Source organism: Ciconia boyciana, chromosome 30 (genome assembly GCF_034638445.1).
Source record: "Ciconia boyciana chromosome 30, ASM3463844v1, whole genome shotgun sequence".
Taxonomy (NCBI): domain Eukaryota; kingdom Metazoa; phylum Chordata; class Aves; order Ciconiiformes; family Ciconiidae; genus Ciconia; species Ciconia boyciana.
In genome coordinates, this window is record NC_132963.1 from 1296635 (window position 1) to 1315156 (window position 18522).

The 18522-nt window shown below is 65.4% G+C and overlaps 2 protein-coding genes across 3 annotated transcripts in view; both read left to right on the plus strand.

The window, feature by feature from the left end:
- Positions 1 to 864: 864 nt before the first annotated feature.
- On the plus strand, positions 865 to 11691 carry ETFB (electron transfer flavoprotein subunit beta). The gene is made up of 6 exons (XM_072848214.1): positions 865 to 939; positions 1644 to 1802; positions 5827 to 5979; positions 7683 to 7745; positions 8905 to 9063; positions 11297 to 11691. Exons 1-6 carry the CDS (start codon positions 883 to 885, stop codon positions 11468 to 11470), a joined length of 765 nt encoding a protein of 254 aa, XP_072704315.1. The 5' UTR covers positions 865 to 882; the 3' UTR covers positions 11471 to 11691.
- Positions 11692 to 12865: 1174 nt separating this feature from the next.
- Positions 12866 to 18522, plus strand: part of PPP2R1A (protein phosphatase 2 scaffold subunit Aalpha) — a 29461-nt gene continuing 23804 nt past the window's right edge. For both annotated transcript variants that reach the window (XM_072848276.1, XM_072848277.1), the window contains exons 1-4: positions 12866 to 13023; positions 14080 to 14170; positions 14411 to 14511; positions 16428 to 16660. In XM_072848276.1, the coding sequence (XP_072704377.1) occupies positions 12946 to 13023; positions 14080 to 14170; positions 14411 to 14511; positions 16428 to 16660 (503 nt within the window). In that variant the 5' untranslated portion in view covers positions 12866 to 12945. The remainder of the gene's footprint in view (positions 13024 to 14079; positions 14171 to 14410; positions 14512 to 16427; positions 16661 to 18522) is intronic.

The following is an 18522-nucleotide window of genomic DNA, read 5'->3' on the forward strand; positions in this document are numbered from 1 at the left end:
GCCGCCGCCACGGCTCCCACTTTCCCCTCTGCTCCTACTGCTGCAACTGCTGCCGCAACCGGGGCTGCGGCCTCTGCTGCCGCACCTGACCCCCCAAATCTTGGGGACCCCCCCGAGACCCTCGGGGACCCCCAGACCCCCCAACCCCCAGGACCCCCCTATTTATTACTCTTTGCTCTTCTAGGCTGATTTAATGGTAATAAAATGGTGTTTTTAGAGGAGTGTGAGATTTTGGGGGGGGGGGACCCGGCGGGGGGGGACACACGGACCCCAACCCTCCATAGGGGGGACCCAGGCATTCGCGGGGGGCGGGGGGGGGGGCACACACCCAGGAGTTTGGGGGAGCACCAAGACACCCCCATAGTGGAGCCAGGTGCCTGGGGTGGGGGGACCTGAGGGTTCGGGAGACCACGGGGGTTCGGGGGGCCCCAATATCCCCCCGGGGACCCCAGGGTTCAGGGACCCCCTCCCGCTGCCTCAGGTGAGCCAGGCCGGCGGGCGCTCTGGCCCCGCCTCCTCGGGCGGGGCTTGTGGGGAGAGGGGGCGTGGTTTGGGGAGAGGGGCGTGGTTTGGGGAGAGGGAAGCGTGGTTTGGAGGGGGCGTGGTTTGGAGAGAGGGGGCGTGGTTTGGGGAGAGGGGGCGTGTTTTGGGGGCTTGTGGAGAAGAGGGGCGTGGGTTGCGAGGAGGAGGGGCGTGGCCTGCGGAGAGGAGGGGCGTGGTTTGTAGGGGGAGAGGCGTGGCTTGCGGAGAGGAGGGGCTTACGGAGAGGCGGGGCGTGGGTTGCGAGGAGGAGGGGCGTGGTTCGCGGGGAGGGCGGGGCGGGGCCGGGCGTGGCGGGGGCGTGGCGGGGGGCGTGGCGGGGGCGTGGCCAAGGGCACAGCCATGGCGGCGCTGCGGGTGCTGGTGGGGGTGAAGCGGGTCATCGACTACGCCGTCAAGGTGCGCCCGGACGCCGGGGTCCCCCCCAAATCCTGGGTGCCCCCCAACTTCCCGGGTGCCCCCCCCAACCTCCTGGGACCCCTGCAACCTCCTGGGTGCCCCCCCCCAAATCCTGGGTGCCCCCCTCGAACTCCTGTGGGGCCCGAATCCTGGGTGTCCCGTCCCCCCCCCCACTCCTGGGTTCCCCCAACTCCTGGGTCCCCCGAAATTCCTGGGGTCCCCCCAACTCCTGCGTGCCCTCCCCCAACGTGGGTGCTTCCCCCACACCTGGGTGCCCCCCACACCTGGGTGCCCTCCCCAACTCCTGGCTGCCCCCCAATCCTGGGTGCCCCCCCCAATCCTGGCTGCCCTCCCCCACACCTGGGTGCCCCCCCCCCAATCCTGGCTGTCCCCCCAATCCTGGGTGCCCTCCCCCACCTGGGTGCCCCCCCCAATCCTGGGTGCCCCCCACACACACCTGGGTGTCCTCCCCAATCCTGGGTGCCCTCCCCCCACCTGGGTGCCCTCCCCCCCACCCGGGTGCCCCCCCAATCCTGGGTGCCCCCCACACCTGCCTGCCCTCCCCCTACCTGGGTGCCCCCCACACCTGGCTGCCCTCCCCCACTCCTGCCTGCCCTCCCCCACTCCTGCCTGCCCCCCCCCAATCCTGGGTGCCCCCCCCAGGTGCCCCCCGGGTGCCCCCCCAACCTGCGGGGTGCCCCCAGGTGCGGGTGGCGGCGGGCGGCGGGGGGGTGCAGACGCAGGGGGTGAAGCACTCGCTGAACCCCTTCTGCGAGATCGCGCTGGAGGAGGCGGTGAGGCTGCGGGAGCGGGGGGCGGCCGCCGAGGTCATCGCCGCCAGCGTGGGCACGCGCGCCTGCCAGGTCAGCGGGGCCCCCCCAACCCTGGGGGGCCCCCCGAAACCCTGGGGGGACCCCCAAAATCCTGGGGGCCCCCCCAAACCCTGGGGGGACTCCCAAAACCCTGGGGGCCACCCAAAGTCCTGGGTGTTCTCCCTGATTTCATTCCCGGATGCCTGGGTGCACTATTTGGGGTCCCCCCCAAATTTGGGTGCCCCCCCCCAAACCCCTGGGGGGACCCCAAAACCCTGGGGGCCCCCCCGAAACCCTGGGTGCCCCCCCAAAATCCTGGGGGACCCCACAAACCCTGGGGGGACCCCCAAAACCCTGGGGGCCACCCAAACCCCTGGGTGCTCTCCCTGATTTCATTCCTGGATGCCTGGGTGCACTATTTGGGGTCCCCCCAAATTTGGGTGCCCCCCCCCAAACCCCTGGGGGCCCCCCCAAAACCCTGGGGGCCCCCCCAAACCCTGGGGGGACCCCCAAAACCCTGGGGACCACCCAAAGTCCTGGGTGCCCCCTCAACCCCTGGGTGCTCTCCCTGATTTCATTCCCGGATGCCTGGGTGCACTATTTGGGGTCCCCCCAAATTTGGGTGCCCCCCCAAACCCCTGGGGGCCCCCCCAAAATCCTGGGTGCCCCCCAAAATCCTGGGTGCCCCCCCAAAACCCTGGGGGCCACCCAAAACCCTGGGTGCCCCCCAAACCCCTAGGTGCTCTCCCTGATTTCATTCCCAGACGCCTGGGTGCACTATTTGGGGTCCCCCCCAAATTTGGGTGCCCCCCCCCAAACCCCTGGGTGCCCCCCCAAACCCTGGGGGCCCCCCCGAAACTCTGGGTGCCCCCCAAAACCCTGGGGCCACCCAAACCCCTGGGGGCCACCCAAAGTCCTGGGTGCCCCCCCAACCCCTGGGTGCTCTCCCTGATTTCATTCCCAGATGCCTGGGTGCACTATGTGGGGTCCCCCAAATTTGGGTGCCCCCCAAACCCCTGGGTGCCCCCCCAAACCCTGGGGGCCCCCCCGAAACTCTGGGTGCCCCCCCAAAATCCTGGGGGGACCCCCAAACCCCTGGGGGCCACCCAAAACCCTGGGGGCCCCCCCAACCCCTGGGTGCTCTCCCTGATTTCATTCCTGGATGCCTGGGTGCACTATTTGGAGTCCCCCCCAAAACTCTTGGGTGCCCCCCCAAACCCCTGGGGGCCCCCCAAATCCTGGGGGACCCCAAACCCCTGGGTGCCCCCCAAACCCCTAGGTGCTCTCCCTGATTTCATTCCCAGACGCCTGGGTGCACTATTTGGGGTCCCCCCAAATTTGGGTGCCCCCCAAACCCCTGGGGGACCCCAAAACCCTGGGGGCCCCCGAAACCCTGGGTGCCCCCAAAATCCTGGGGACCCCCCAAAACCCTGGGGGCCACCCAAAGTCCTGGGTGCCCCCCAACCCCTGGGTGCTCTCCCTGATTTCATTGCCAGATGCCTGGGTGCACTATGTGGGGTCCCCCCCAAATTTGGGTGCCCCCCCAAACCCTTGGGTGCCCCCCCAAACCCCTGGGTGCCCCCCCAAAATCCTTGGGGGCCCCCCCAAACCCTGGGGGGACCCCCAAAACCCTGGGGGCCACCCAAAGTCCTGGGTGCCCCCCCCACCCCCGGGTGCTCTCCCTGATTTCATTCCTGGATGCCTGGGTGCACTATTTGGGTGCCCCCCCCAAATTTGGGTGCCCCCCCAAAACCCTGGAGGGCCCCTCCAAGCCCTGGGGCCCCCCCAAAATCCTGGGGGGACCCCCAAACCCCTGGGGGCCCCCCAAAAACCCCTGGGTGCTCTCCCTGATTTCATTCCTGGATGCCTGGGTGCACTATTTGGGGTCCCCCCCAAATTTGGGTGCCCCCCAAACCCCTGGGTGCCCCCAAACCCTGGGGGCCCCCGAAACTCTGGGTGCCCCCAAAATCCTGGGGGACCCCCAAACCCTGGGGGCCACCCAAAACCCTGGGTGCCCCCAACCCCTGGGTGCTCTCCCTGATTTCATTCCTGGATGCCTGGGTGCACTATTTGGGGTCCCCCCCAAATTTGGGTGCCCCAAACCCCTGGGGGACCCCAAACCCTGGGGGCCCCCAAAACCCTGGGGGCCCCCAAAATCCTGGGGACCCCCAACCCCTGGGTGCTCTCCTGATTTCATTCCTGGATGCCTGGGTGCACTATTTGGGGTCCCCCCAAATTTGGGTGCCCCCCAAACCCCTGGGGGCCCCCAAAACCCTGGGGGCCCCCAAACCCTGGGGGGACCCCCAAAACCCTGGGGACCACCCAAAGTCCTGGGTGCCCCCTCAACCCCTGGGTGCTCTCCCTGATTTCATTCCCGGATGCCTGGGTGCACTATTTGGGGTCCCCCAAATTTGGGTGCCCCCCAAACCCTGGGGCCCCCCAAAACCCTGGGTGCCCCCAAAATCCTGGGTGCCCCCCAAACCCCTGGGTGCCCCCAAAGCCCTGGGTGCCCCCCAACCCCTGGGTGCTCTCCCTGATTTCATTCCCGGACGCCTGGGTGCACTATGTGGGTGCCCCCCAAATTTGGGTGCCCCCAAAACCCTGGGTGCCCCCCAAACCCTGGGCCCCCCCGAAACTCTGGGTGCCCCCCCAAAATCCTGGGGGGACCCCCAAAACCCTGGGTGCCCCCCCAACCCCTGGGTGCTCTCCCTGATTTCATTCCCGGATGCCTGGGTGCACTATTTGGGGGCCCCCCCCAAATTTGGGTGCCCCCCCCCAAACCCCTGGGGTCCCAAAACCCTGGGTGCCCCCAAAATCCTGGGGGACTTCCCAAACCCCTGGGTGCCCCCCAACCCCTGGGTGCTCGCCCTGATTTCATTCCCGGACGCCTGGGTGCACTATGTGGGTGCCCCCCCCCAATTTGGGTGCCCCCAAAACTCTTGGGTGCCCCCAGATGCCTGGGTCCCCTATAGGGTGGGGGTTGGGGTGTTCCCTATATTGGGGGTGGGGGTCCCCTGTGGGGTGGGGGTCCCCTATGGGGGGCTGGGGGTCTCCTGTGGGGTTGGGGTCCCCTATGGGGAGGGTCCCCTATGGGGGTGGGGGTCCCGTATGGGTTGGGGGTCCCCTCTGGGGTGGGGGGCCCCTGTGGGGGTTTGGGGTCCCCTATGGGGGCTGGGGTTCTCCTGTGGGGTTGGGGTCCCCTATGGGGGGTTTCCTATAGGGGTGTGGGGGTCCCCTCTGGGGGGTGGGGTCCTCTATGGTGGGGGGTCCCCTATGGGGGTGGGATCCCCTCTGGGGGGGGTCCCCTCTGGGGTGTCTCCTATAGGGGGTGGGGTCCCCTATGGGGGGTGTCTCCTATATGGGGTGGGTCCCCCGGGTGGAGGTCCCCTATGGGGGTGGGGGTTCCCCTATGGGGGGTGTCTCCTATAGGGGTGTGGGGTCCCCTCTGGGGTGGGGTCCCCTATGGGGTGGGGTTCCCCTATGGGGGTGTCTCCTATAGGGGTGTGGGGGTCCCCTATGGGGGTTGGGGTCCCCTCTGGGGTTGGGGTCCCCTATGGGGGTGGGGTCCCCTATGGGGGTGTCTCCTATAGGGGGAGGGGTCCCCTCTGGGGTGGGGTTCCCCTCTGGGGGGTTGGGGTCCCCTCTGAGGTGGAGGGGCCCCTATGGGGGGTTTGGGGGGCCCCTATGGGGTGGGGGTCCCCTATGGGGGGGTGGGGTCCCCTCTGGGGTGGGGGTCCCCTCTGGGGGTGTCCCCTATAGGGGGTGGGGTCCCCTCTGGGGTGGGGTCCCCTATGGGGGTGTCCCCTATAGGGGGTGGGGTCCCCTATGGGGAGGTGGGGTCCCCTCTGGGGTGGGGGTCCTCTCTGGGGGTGTCCTCTATAGGGGGTGGGGTCTCCTATAGGGGGTGGGGTCCCCTCTGGGGTGGGGGTCCCCTCTGGGGGGTGTCCCCTATAGGGGGTGGGGTCCCCTCTGGGGTGGGGGTCCCCTCTGGGGGTGTCCCCTATAGGGGGTGGGGTCCCCTCTGGGGGTGTCCCCTATAGGGGGTGGGGTCCCCACCGGCCGCTGTCCCCCGCAGGAGACGCTGCGCACGGCGCTGGCGGTGGGGGCCGACCGGGGGGTGCTGCTGGAGGTGGGGGAGGGGCCGGCCCCGGGGCCGCGGGAGGCGGCGGCGGCGCTGGCCGGGCTGGTGGGGCGGCTGCGCCCCGACCTGGTGCTGCTGGGCAAGCAGGTGAGCCCCTATAGCGCCCTATAGCGCCCTAGAGCGCCCCTAGAGCGCCCCCAGGGAGCCCCTATAGGGCCTCTAGGGAGCCCCATAGATTCCCCTAGGGAGCCCCTATGCAGCCCCTAGAGCGCCCCCAGGGAGCCCCTATAGGGCCTCTAGGGAGCCCCATAGATTCCCCTAGGGAGCCCCTATGCAGCCCCTATAGCGCCCCTAGGGAGCCCCATAGATTCCCCTAGGGAGCCCCTATGCAGCCCCTATAGCGCCCCTAGGGAGCCCCATAGATTCCCCTAGGGAGCCCCTATGCAGCCCCTATAGCGCCCCTAGGGAGCCCCATAGATTCCCCTAGGGGGCCCCTATGCAGCCCCTATCAGGCCCCTAGGGAGCCCCATAGATTCCCCTAGGGAGCCCCTATGCAGCCCCTATAGCGCCCTATAGTGCCCCCAGGGAGCCCCTAGAGCGCCCCTAGGGAGCCCCATAGATTCCCCCAGGGAGCCCCTATGCAGCCCCTATAGCGCCCCTAGGGAGCCCCATAGATTCCCTAGGGAGCCCCTATGCAGCCCCTATTGCGCCCCTAGGGAGCCCCATAGATTCCCCCAGGGAGCCCCTATTCAGCCTCTATAGCACCCTATAGCGCGCCCAGGGAGCCCCTATAGGGCCTCTAGGGAGCCCCATAGATTCCCCTAGGGAGCCCCTATGCAGCCCCTATAGCGCCCCTAGGGAGCCCCATAGATTGCCCTAGGGAGCGCCTATGCAGCCCCTATAGCGCCCTATAGCGCCCCCAGGGAGCCCCTATAGCGCCCCTAGGGAGCCCCATAGATTCCCCTAGGGAGCCCCTATGCAGCCCCTATAGCGCCCCCAGGGAGCTCCTATGCAGCCCCTATAGTGCCCTATAGCGCCCCTAGGGAGCCCCTAGAGCACCCTATAGCGCGCCCAGGGAGCCCCTATAGGGCCTCTAGGGAGCCCCATAGATTCCCCTAGGGAGCCCCTATGCAGCCCCTATAGTGCCCTATAGCGCCCCTAGGGAGCCCCTAGAGCACCCTATAGCGCGCCCAGGGAGCCCCTATAGGGCCTCTAGGGAGCCCCTATGCAGCCCCTATAGCGCCCCTAGGGAGCCCCTGTAGTGCCCTCATGGAGCCCCTATAGGGCCCCTAGGGAGCCCCATAGATTCCCCTAGGGAGCCCCTATGCAGCCCCTAGAGCGCCCCCAGGGAGCCCCTATAGGGCCTCTAGGGAGCCCCATAGATTCCCCTAGGCAGCCCCTATAGCGCCCCTAGGGAGCCCCATAGATTCCCCTAGGGACCCCCTATGCAGCCCCTATAGTGCCCCTAGGGAGCCCCTTATAGTGCCCCCATAGGTGCCCCTATAGAGCCCCCCTAGATGCCTTTTAACTACCCCATAGTGCTCCTGCAGGTCCCCTATAGATCCCCCTATAGAGCCCCATAAGTCTCCCGTAGCCCTTGGTCCCCTATAGCCCCCATAGGGCCCGGGGGGGGGGGGGGGGGTGGGTGCGTGTGTGTCTTGGGTCCCCTATAGATCCTGGGGGGAAGGGAGTCGGGTCCCCTATAGCCCCCATAGGGCCGCGGGGGGGTCCCGGGGCCCCCATACGCCCCTAGAGGGTCCCTGTGGGTCCCGGGTCCCCTATAGGGTGCTGGGGGTGCCCTATAGGGTCCCCTATAGCCCCTATGGGTGTCGTTCCCCCCCCCCCCCCAGGCCATCGACGATGACTGCAACCAGACGGGGCAGCTCTTGGCCGCCATGTTGGACTGGCCCCAGGTAAGCCCCGCCCCCTGCCTCGCCCCGGGGGATGATGGGATATACCCACCCCTGCCCCGGGGGGTGATGGGATATACCCACCCCCCCCCGACCCGGGGGATGATGGGATAGATCCACCCCGACCCGGGGGATGATGGGATAGATCCACCCCGACCCGGGGGATGATGGGATATACCCACCCCTGCCCCGGGGGATGATGGGATATATCCACCCCCCCCGACCCGGGGGATGATGGGATAGATCCACCCCGACCCGGGGGATGATGGGATATATCCCCGCCTCTGCCGCAGGGGATTATGGGATGGTGGGGGTGCGGAGCGGCTGGGGGGGGGGGGTAGTTCATACTGGGAGGGCCCCAGTGCTTACTGGGAGGGCTCCTTTCATACTGGGAAGGCCTCAGTGCTTACTGGGAGGGCTCCTTTCATACTGGGAGGGCTCCTTTCATACTGGGAGGGCTCCTTTCATACTGGGAAGACCTCAGTGCTTACTGGGAAGGCCACAGTTCATACTGGGAGGGCTCGTTTCATACTGGGAAGGCCCCAGTGCTTACTGGGAGGGCTCCTTTCATACTGGGAAGGCCTCAGTTCATACTGGGAGGGCTCCTTTCATACTGGGAAGGCCACAGTTCATACTGGGAGGGCTCGTTTCATACTGGGAAGGCCCCAGTTCATACTGGGAGGACCCCTTTCATACTGGGAAGACCCCAGTTCATACTGGGAGGGCCCTAGTTCATACTGGGAAGGCCCCAGTCCGTACTGGGAGGGCCCCAGTCCATACTGGGAGGGCTCCTTTCATACTGGGAGGGCCCCAGTCCGTACTGGGAGGGCTCCTTTCATACTGGGAGGGCCCCAGTCCGTACTGGGAGGGCTCCTTTCATACTGGGAGGGCCCCAGTCCGTACTGGGAAGGCCTCAGTGCTTACTGGGAGGGCCCCAGTCCGTACTGGGAGGGCTCCTTTCATACTGGGAGGGCTCCTTTCATACTGGGAAGGCCTCAGTGCTTACTGGGAGGGCCCCAATGCTTACTGGGAGGGCCCCAGTCCGTACTGGGAGGGCTCCTTTCATACTGGGAGGGCCCCAGTCCGTACTGGGAGGGCTCCTTTCATACTGGGAGGGCCCCAGTCCGTACTGGGAGGGCCGCCAGCGCCTCGCGCTCCGCAGGGGACCTTCGCCTCGCGGGTGGAGCTGGAGGCGGGGGCGGCGCGGGTGCAGCGGGAGGTGGACGGGGGCCTGGAGACGCTGCGCCTGCGCCTGCCGGCCGTGCTGACCGCCGACCTGCGCCTCAACGAGCCGCGCTACGCCACCCTGCCCAACATCATGGTACGGCCCGCGCCCCCCCGCGACGCCCCAACATCCCCCCCCGCCGAATGCGTGGGGCGACCCAAAATCCCCCCCTCAAATGCGTGGGGTGACCCAAAATCCCCCCCGAATGCGTGGCGTGACCCAAAATCCCCCCACTGAATGTGTGGAGCGACCCAAAATCCCCCCCCCCACCCTGAATGCGTGGGGTGACCCAAAATCCCCCCCCGAATGCGTGGGGTGACCCAAAATCCCCCCCTGAAATGCGTGGCGTGACCCAAAATCCCCCCCACTGAATGCGTGGAGTGACCCAAAATCCCCCCGAATGCGTGGAGTGACCCAAAATCCCCCCCCGCCCCGAATGCATGGGGTGACCCAAAATCCCCTCAAATGCGTGGGGTGACCCAAAATCCCCCACTGAATGCGTGGAGTGACCCAAAATCCCCCCAAGTGCGTGGGGTGACCCAAAATCCCCCCGCCCTGAATGCATGGGGTGACCCAAAATCCCCCTGAATGCGTGGGGCAACCCAAAATCCCCTCTCAAATGCATGGGGTGACCCAAAATCCCCCACACTGATTGCGTGGAGTGACCCAAAATTCCCCCCCAAGTGCGTGGGGTGACCCAAAATCCCCCTCAAATGCGTGGGGCGACCCAACATCCCCCCGCCGAATGCGTGGGGCGACCCAAAATCCCCCTCAAATGCGTGGGGTGACCCAAAATCCCCCCCCGAATGCGTGGGGTGACCCAAAATCCCCCACTGAATGTGTGGAGCGACCCAAAATCCCCCACCCTGAATGCGTGGGGTGACCCAAAATCCCCCCCGAATGCGTGGGGTGACCCAAAATCCCCCCTGAAATGCGTGGCGTGACCCAAAATCCCCCCCACTGAATGCGTGGGGTGACCCAAAATCCCCCCGAATGCGTGGAGTGACCCAAAATCCCCCCCCCGCCCCGAATGCATGGGGTGACCCAAAATCCCCCCTCAAATGCGTGGGGTGACCCAAAATCCCCCCACTGAATGCGTGGAGTGACCCAAAATCCCCCCAAGTGCGTGGGGTGACCCAAAATCCCCCGCCCCTGAATGCATGGGGTGACCCAAAATCCCCCTGAATGCGTGGGGCAACCCAAAATCCCCTCTCAAATGCATGGGGTGACCCAAAATCCCCCACACTGATTGCGTGGAGTGACCCAAAATTCCCCCCCCCCAAGTGCGTGGGGTGACCCAAAATCCCCCTCAAATGCGTGGGGCGACCCAAAATCCCCCCCGAATGCGTGGGCGACCCAAAATCCCCCCAATACGTAGGGTGACCCAAAATCCCCGAATGCATGGAGGACCCAAAATCCCCCCAAGTGTGTGGAGTGACCCAAAATCCCCCCGCCCTGAATGCATGGGGTGACCCAAAATCCCCCGGAATGCATGGGGTGACCCAAAATCCCCCCCGAATGTGTGGGGCGACCCAAAATACCCCCCAAGTGCGTGGGGTGACCCAAAATCCCCCGAATGCGTGGGGTGACCCAAAATCCCCCCCACTGAATGCGTGGAGCGACCCAAAATCCCCCCCCCGAATGCATGGGGTGACTCAAAATCCCCCCGCCCTGAATGCATGGAGCGACCCAAAATCCCCCCCAAGTGCGTGGAGTGACCCAAAATCCCCCCCCCGCCCTGAATGCATGGGGTGCCCCAAAATCCCCCCCGAATGCGTGGAGCGACCCAAAATCCCCCCTCAAATGCATGGGGCGCCCCAAAATGCCCCCCAATACGTGGAGTGGCCCAAAATCCCCCCGAATGCATGGGGTGACCCAAAATCCCCCCACCCCTGAATGTGTGGAGTGACCCAAAATCCCCCCCAAGTGCGTGGAGTGACCCAAAATCCCCCCCCGCCCTGAATGCATGGGGTGACCCAAAATCCCCCCGCCCCTGAATGTGTGGAGTGACCCAAAATCCCCCCAAATGCATGGAGCGACCCAAAATCCCCCCCCGAATGTGTGGAGCGACCCAAAATCCCCCCCCCCCAATTCTTGGGTCCCCCTCTCAAACCCCTGCGTGTCCCCCCAGACACCTGCGCCCCAAATCCCCCCAGACACCTGGGCCCCCTCAAACCCCCAAATCCCCCCCGAATTCCTGGGCCCCCCAAAATCCCCCCCCAATTCCTCCGTCCTGTCTGGGGGGGATAAAGGGGTTCCCCCCCAAAGGGGTGCCGGGGGTTGGGGGGTCACCCCAAAAGCCTGGCTCCTCTTTTATGCCCCCCCCCAGAAAGCCAAGAAGAAGCCCCTGGAAGTGATGTCAGCGTCGGAATTGGGGGTCCCCCCCTCCCCCCCCCGGTTACGGGTGTTGAAATTGGAGGAACCTCCGGGCCGCCAGGGGGGGCAGCGGGTGGAGAACGTGGCCGCTTTGCTAGAGCGGCTGCGGAACAGCGGCTGCATCTAAGTGATGCGGGGGTGTGGGGGGGGTGTGGGGGGGGGGACACCCCCCCAAAATCCGTGGGGGACCCCAACATCTACGGGGGGGACCCCGACATCAAGGGATCCCCCCCCGCCCCCCTAAGTTGCCTTTCAGCCTGGCCCAGTGCACCCAGGTGTCCCAGTGCCTTCCTCTCCCCCCCCCCCCCTTTGTGAGTGGACTCTTCCTCCTCCCCGCCATATTAAAGTGTGGCTGCGCGGTGATGTCATTGGCTGATTTATGGGGGTGGGGCTTAGGGGGGGTGGGGTCAGCGGCAGGGGGTGGGGCTTGGTGGGGCCCCGCCCACTTGGCGCGTTGTTTCTCGTGGGTTTTAATGGAGGGGACGCACACACACACCCCAGTATAAACCAGTTTGGCACCAGTAAGGGCCCAGTTTGGATCTGGGGGGGGCCCAGTATGACCCAGTAGGGCCCAGTTTGGCCCTGGGGGTTCCCAGTATGACCCAGTAGGGCCCAGTTTGGCCCCAGGGGGATCCCAGTATGACCCAGTTTGGTCCTGGGGGGTCCCAGTATGACCCAGCAGGACCCAGTTTGACCCCGGGGGTGTTCCAATGGGTCCCAGTTTGGCCCTGGGGGTTCCCAGTATGACCCAGTAGGGCCCAGTTTGGCCTGGGTGGGGTCCCAGTATGACCCAGTTTGGCCCTGGGGGTTCCCAGTATGACCCAGCAGGACCCAGTTTGACCCCGGGGGTGTTCCAGTGGGTCCCAGTTTGGCCCTAGGAGGCTCCCAGTATGACCCAGTAGGGCCCAGTTTGGCCCCAGGGGGATCCCAGTATGACCCAGTTTGGCCCTGGGGGTTCCCAGTATGACCCAGTAGGGCCCAGTTTGGCCCCAGGGGGATCCCAGTATGACCCAGTTTGGCCCTGGGGGTTCCCAGTATGACCCAGTCGGTCCCAGTTTGGCCCCGGTGGGGTCCCAGTATGGCCCAGTCGGTCCCAGTTTGGCCCCGGTGGGGTCCCAGTGTGTCCCAGTATAATCCAGTGGGCCCCAGTTTGGCCCCAAGGAGGTCCCAGTATGACCCAGCGGGTCCCAGTTTGTCCCAGTGGGTCCCAGTATGACCCAGCAGGACCCAGTTTGGCCCTGGGGAGGGGGTTCCAGTATGTCCCAGTTTGTCCCAGTATGGCCCAGCGGGTCCCAGTTCGGCCCCAGTATAAGGACGGCGGCGCCGCGTTGCCGAGCAACGTCTCGCCCCGCCCCTCCCCGCCCCGTCACTCAACCGCGCCGCCCAATCAGGCGGCGAGGAGGGGGCGCGGCCGAGTTGGCCGCAAGGGGGCGGGGCTGGCGGGGAGAGGCGGGGGTCCCCGAGCGTCTGGGCCAATGGGAAGAGCGGGAGGGCGGGCGTTGGGGTGGCGCCGGCCAATGAGCGTTCGGGAGACCCTGCAAGAGCGGGGCGGGCGGCCCCGTGCGGCCCCTCAGAGCCGGGGCGGCGGCGGCGGCGGACAAGATGGCGGCGGCGGACGGCGACGATTCGCTCTACCCTATCGCCGTCCTCATCGACGAGCTCCGCAACGAGGACGTGCAGGTACCGCTTACCGGCTCCGGCTCCGCTCCCTGGACCCGGCCTCGGCCTCCGGGCCCGGTCGCCATCGCCCGCCGTGGCCCCGGTCCTACCGCTAATGGCGGCCGCCGCGGCGCCGCCATGAAACAGCCGTTCTGATTGGCTGAGGGCGCCTTCCCCCCCCCCCCCCTCTCAGGCACGGGCTAATGGGGAGCGGCGTTACATGGTGGGGGGCTCCTCATCCCCCTCCCTCTCTCACACCGGTGTTTGGGATGAAAGACGCGCTCTGATTGGTTGGCAGCCCCCATTCATTCTGTGAGGAGGCGTCTGATTGGTCCGGGAGGGGTTAAGGGAAATCGCTCCCCCCGCTCCGCGGCGCCCCCTATCGGCGGGGCAGCGCGGCGCTCCCGGATTGCACCCCCCCCCCGTCTCGCGTCGACCAATAGGAGCAGGAGGGCGGGTCGTCGTCGGCCGCTATTGGCTGTCGCCCGGCGTGGGCGGAACACCTTAGCAGGTGGGGGGGGGGGGGGGAGGGTGTGCGCGGAACCAATGGGGTAGCTTCTCTCTGCCGCGGCGGCGCTGCGGATCTATGAGACGAGGCTCCTGATAGGTTGAATCGCTGGGGGGGGATTTCTCCAGGAAGGGGCTTTATTTGCCCCTGGGGGGGAGGAGGGTGTTTGCCCCCAGGGCCGCCATTTTGTCCCCAGAGGGGTGGGTTCCCCCCAGGAGGGGCTTTATTTGCCCCTGGGGGGGGTATTTGCCCCCAGGGGGGTGAGATTCCCACCCAGGAGGGGCTTTGTTTGCCCTCAGGGCGGCCATTTTGTCCCCAGGGGGGTGGGCTCCCCCCCAGGAAGGGCTTTATTTGCCCCTGGGGGGTATTTGCCCCCAGGGCCGCCATTTTGTCCCTGGGGGGGGGGGGGTGTGAGATTCCCCCCCAGGAGAGACTTTCCTTACCCCAGGGGGGGGTATTTACCCATGGGGTTGGTTATTTGCCCCAAGGGGGGGTGATTTTCCCCCATTTTGCCTGCGGGGGGGGGCAATTCCTTACCCTTTTGCCCCCTCCCCTTGTTTTTTCTCCAGCTACGCCTCAACAGCATCAAGAAGCTGTCGACCATCGCCCTGGCGCTGGGCGTGGAGCGCACCCGCAGCGAGCTCCTGCCCTTCCTCACCGGTAAGGGGGGGCCCAGGGGTTTCCCCAGATTTTTCGGGGGGTTGCAAGGCCAAGGGGGGGTCTCCCAAATCCCCCCTCCCCCCCCCGTCCCCCCCCCATCTCCTTACACCTTCTCCCTTTGCTTGCACAGGGCGGGGGGGAGATGGGTGGTGGTGGGTGGGGTTTGGGGGTGATGGGTGGGGCTTGGGGCAGTGATTGACAGCCCGGGAGGTGACAGACGCGTCCCCTTTTTTGTCACAGACACCATCTACGATGAGGACGAGGTGCTGCTGGCGTTGGCGGAGCAGCTCGGCACCTTCACCGCCCTGGTTGGGGGACCAGAGTTTGTTCACTGCCTCCTGGTACGGGACCCCCACCCTCCCCTGGCCGCGTGGGTGCCCTCCCCCGACGCGTGGGTGCCCCCCGACCCCCTCCTGGACACCTGGGTCCCACCCCAGGGGCACCTGGGGCTCCGTGGTGGGACGTTGGGTGGGCATTGGGTTCTTTCTGAGGGGACTTTGGGGACCTGAAGGGTCTTGGGGGGTGTCAGGATCTGGGGTGATCCCTGGAGACCCCACCACCCCTTGGGGGACGTTGGGGTCCTCAGGGGGCACTTTGGGGTCCTCAAGGGGACATCGAGATGACCTGGGGGATGTTGGGCTCCGTGGTGGGACGTTGGGTTGGTTGGGTGGACATTGGGGACCTGAGGGACCTTGGGGGGTGTCAGGATGTGGGGTGACCCTCTGGAGACCCCACCACCACCTGGGGGACATTGGGGTCCTCAAGGGGACATCGAGATGACCTGGGGCGATGTTGGGCTCCGTGGTGGGACGTTGGGTTGGTTGGGTGGACGTTGGGGACCTGAGGGACCTTGCAGGGGGGCATAAGGATTTGGGGTGACCCCTGGAGACCCCACCACCACCTGGGGGGACGTTGGGGTCCTCAGGGGGGCACTTTGGGGTCCTCAAGGGGACATCGAGATGATCTGGGGGGATGTTGGGTTCTTGAGGAGGACGTTGAGTTGGTTGGGTGGACGTTGGGTTGCTTGGGTGAAGGTCAGGTTTCTCATAGGGTGACGTTGGGGACCTGAAGGACCGTGGGGGGGTGTTAGGATTTGGGGGTCACCCCCTGGACCCCCCCAAGTCCTTGAGGGGATGTTGGGGTCCTCCATGGTGACCTTGAGATGATGTGAGGGGACCTTGGGGTCTTCAGGCGAACGCTGGGCTCCACGGTGGGATGTCGGGTGGACGCTGGGTTCTTTCTGAGGGGACTTTGGGGACCTGAGGGACCTTGGGGGGGTGTCAGGATGTGGGGATGACCCTCTGGAGACCCCACCACCACCTGGGGGACATTGGGGTCCTCAAGGGGACATCGAGATGACCTGGGGGGATGTTGGGCTCCGTGGTGGGACGTTGGGTTGGTTGGGTGGACGTTGGGGACCTGAGGGACCTTGCAGGGGGGCATAAGGATTTGGGGGTGACCCCCTGGAGACCCCACCACCACCTGGGGGACGTTGGGGTCCTCAGGGGGGCACTTTGGGGTCCTCAAGGGGACATCGAGATGATCTGGGGGGATGTTGGGTTCTTGAGGAGGACGTTGAGTTGGTTGGGTGGACGTTGGGTTGGTTGGGTGAACGTGGGGTTCCTCATAGGGTGACACTGGGGACCTGAGTGATCTTGGGGGGGTGCTAGGGTTGGGGGTCACCCCCTGGACCCCCCCAAGTCCCTGAGGGGATATTGGGGTTCTCCATGGTGACTTTGAGATGATGTGAGGGGACCTTGGGCTCTTCAGGAGAACGCTGGGCTCCACGGTGGGACGTTGGGTTGGTTGGGTGGACGTTGGGGACCTGAGGGACCTTGCGGGGGAGCATCAGGATTTGGGGGTGACCCTCTGGAGACCCCACCACCACCTGGGGGGACATTGGGGTCCTCAAGAGGACATTGAGATGACCTGGGGAGCATTGGGCTCTTGAGGAGGACGTTGAGCTGGTTGGGTGGACGTTGGGTGAAGGTGGCGGTGAACGTCCTTGTAGGGTGACATCGGGGACCTGAGAGACCTTAAGGGGGGTGGCCGGGATTTGGGGTGACCCCTTATCTCCCCCTCCCAGAGACCCCCATGGTGACCTCAGGAGGACATTGGGTTCTCCAAGAGAACATTGGGCTGCCTGGGGTGACGTTGGGCTCCTCGCGGTGGGATCTCGGGGACACGAGTGACCTCGGGGAGAGGGTGGGGGTGTGTCACAGTTTTGGGGTGACCCCGAGTCTCCCCCCCCCTACAGCCCCCCCTGGAGAGCTTGGCCACCGTAGAGGAGACGGTGGTGCGGGACAAGGCGGTGGAGTCTCTACGGGCGGTGTCCCACGAACACGCCCCACCTGACCTAGAAGGTCACTTTGTCCCCTTGGTGAAGCGCCTGGCGGGGGGCGACTGGTTCACCTCCCGCACCTCCGCTTGCGGCCTCTTCAGCGTCTGCTACCCCCGCGTCTCCAGCCCCGTCAAGGCTGAGCTGCGACAGTGAGTGACCTCCGCGGTGGCCCTGAGGTGGCCCTCGTTGTCCCCAAGCCACCCTTGGTGGCCCTACAGGAACTCTGGTGGCACTCGGGCTGGTTTGGGTTGGCCTTGGGGTCTTCACGTTGGGTCCTTGGGTTGTTATTTGGCTCATGGCGTGGTTGTGGTGACACCGTGGTGCGTTCCCAAGATGACTTTATTGTCCCCAAGCCGTCCTTGGTGGCCCCAAGCCGGTCCTGTTGTCCCCAAGCCACCCTTGGTGGTCCTACGTCAGCTTTGGTGGCACTTGGGCTGGTTTGGGTTGGCCTTGGGGTCTTCACGTTGGGTCCTTGGGCTGTTATTTGGCTCATGGTGTGGTTGTGGTGACACCGTGGTGCGTTCCCAAGATGACTTTATTGTCCCCAAGCCGTCCTTGGTGGCCCCAAGCTGGTTGTGTTGTCCCCAAGCCACCCTTGGTGGCCCCACAGGAACTCTGGTGGCACTCGGGCTGGTTTGGGTTGGCCTTGGTGTCTTCACGTTGGTTCCTTGGGCTGTTATTTGGCTCATGGCGTGGTTGTGGTGGCCCCGTGGTGTGTTCCCAAGGTGTCACTATTGTCCCCGAGCTGTCCTTGATGTCCCCAAGCCAGTCCTGTTGTCCCCAAGCCACCCTTGGTGGCCCCACAGGAACTTTGGTGGTACTTGGGCTGGTTTGGGCTGGTCCCAGGGTCTTCACGTTGGTTCTTCAACGTGTTCCTGGGGTCGTGGCGACTTCGTGGCATGTCCCCAAGATGCCCATGTTGTCCCCACGTGAACCTTGGTGTCCCCAAGCCATCTTTGGGTGGTCCCAAGCCATCCTTGGTATCCCTCAACCCACTCTATGTCACTTGTGGGTCTCCGTGTTGGCCCCGTGGCCCATTTTTGGCCTCATGGCCTGGTCCAGCAGATCCCGTAGCACATCCCCGAGGTGTCACCGGTGTCCTCAAGCCAACCTTGGTGTCCCCAAGCTGTTCCTGGTGTCCCCAACTCGTCTTTGGTGTCCCTCAACCCACTCCAGGTCAGCCTGGGGTCTTCATGTTGGCCCCATGGCCCATTTTTTGGTTCATGGTCTGGTCAAGGAGATCCAGTGGTGCATCCCAAACGTGTCACCCGTGTCCCCAAGCCATCCTTGGTGTCCCCAGCCCATCTTTGGGTGGCTCAAAGCCACCCTTGATGTCCCTCAACCAGCTCTAGGTCAGCTTAGGGTCTTTGTGTTGACCCCATGGCCTGTTACGGGGCTCGTGGCCTGGTCAGAGTAACTCTGTGGCACGTCCTCAAGCTGTCACCAGTGTCCCCAACCCATCCCTGGTGTCCCCAAGCCAACCTTGGTGGCCCCAACCCATCTTAGGTGTCCCTCAAGCTGCCCTAGGTCAACCCAGGGTGCCCACCTTGCCCCCCGTGACCCATTTTGGGGTTCATGGCCTGGCCCAGCACCCCCCATAGCACATACCTGAGGTGTCACCAGTGTCCCCAACCCATCTGCGGGTGTCCCCAAGCCAACCTTGGTGGCCCCAACCCATCTTAGGTGTCCCTCAAGCTGCTCTAGGTCAACCCAGGGTGCCCACCTTGCCCCCCGTGACCCATTTTGGGGTTCACGGCCTGGTCCAGCAGCCCCCATGGCACATCCCCGAGGTGTCACCAGTGTCCCCAAGCCAGCCTTGGTGGCCCCAACCCATCCTTCGTGTCCCTCAAGCTGCTCTAGGTCAACCCAGGGTGCCCACCTTGCCCCCCGTGACCCATTTTGGGGTTCATGGCCTGGCCCAGCATCCCCCATAGCACATACCTGAGGTGTCACCAGTGTCCCCAACCCATCTGCGGGTGTCCCCAAGCCAACCTTGGTGGCCCCAGCCCAT

Coding starts and splice junctions, on each gene's coding strand:
- ETFB (XM_072848214.1), top strand. CDS start 883: ATGGCGGCGCTGCGGGTGCTGGTGGGGGTGAAGCGGGTCATCGACTAC. Junction 1,803..5,826: donor TGGGCACGCGCGCCTGCCAG/GTCAGCGGGGCC, acceptor TGTCCCCCGCAG/GAGACGCTGCGCACGGCGCT. Junction 5,980..7,682: donor TGGTGCTGCTGGGCAAGCAG/GTGAGCCCCTAT, acceptor CCCCCCCCCCAG/GCCATCGACGATGACTGCAA.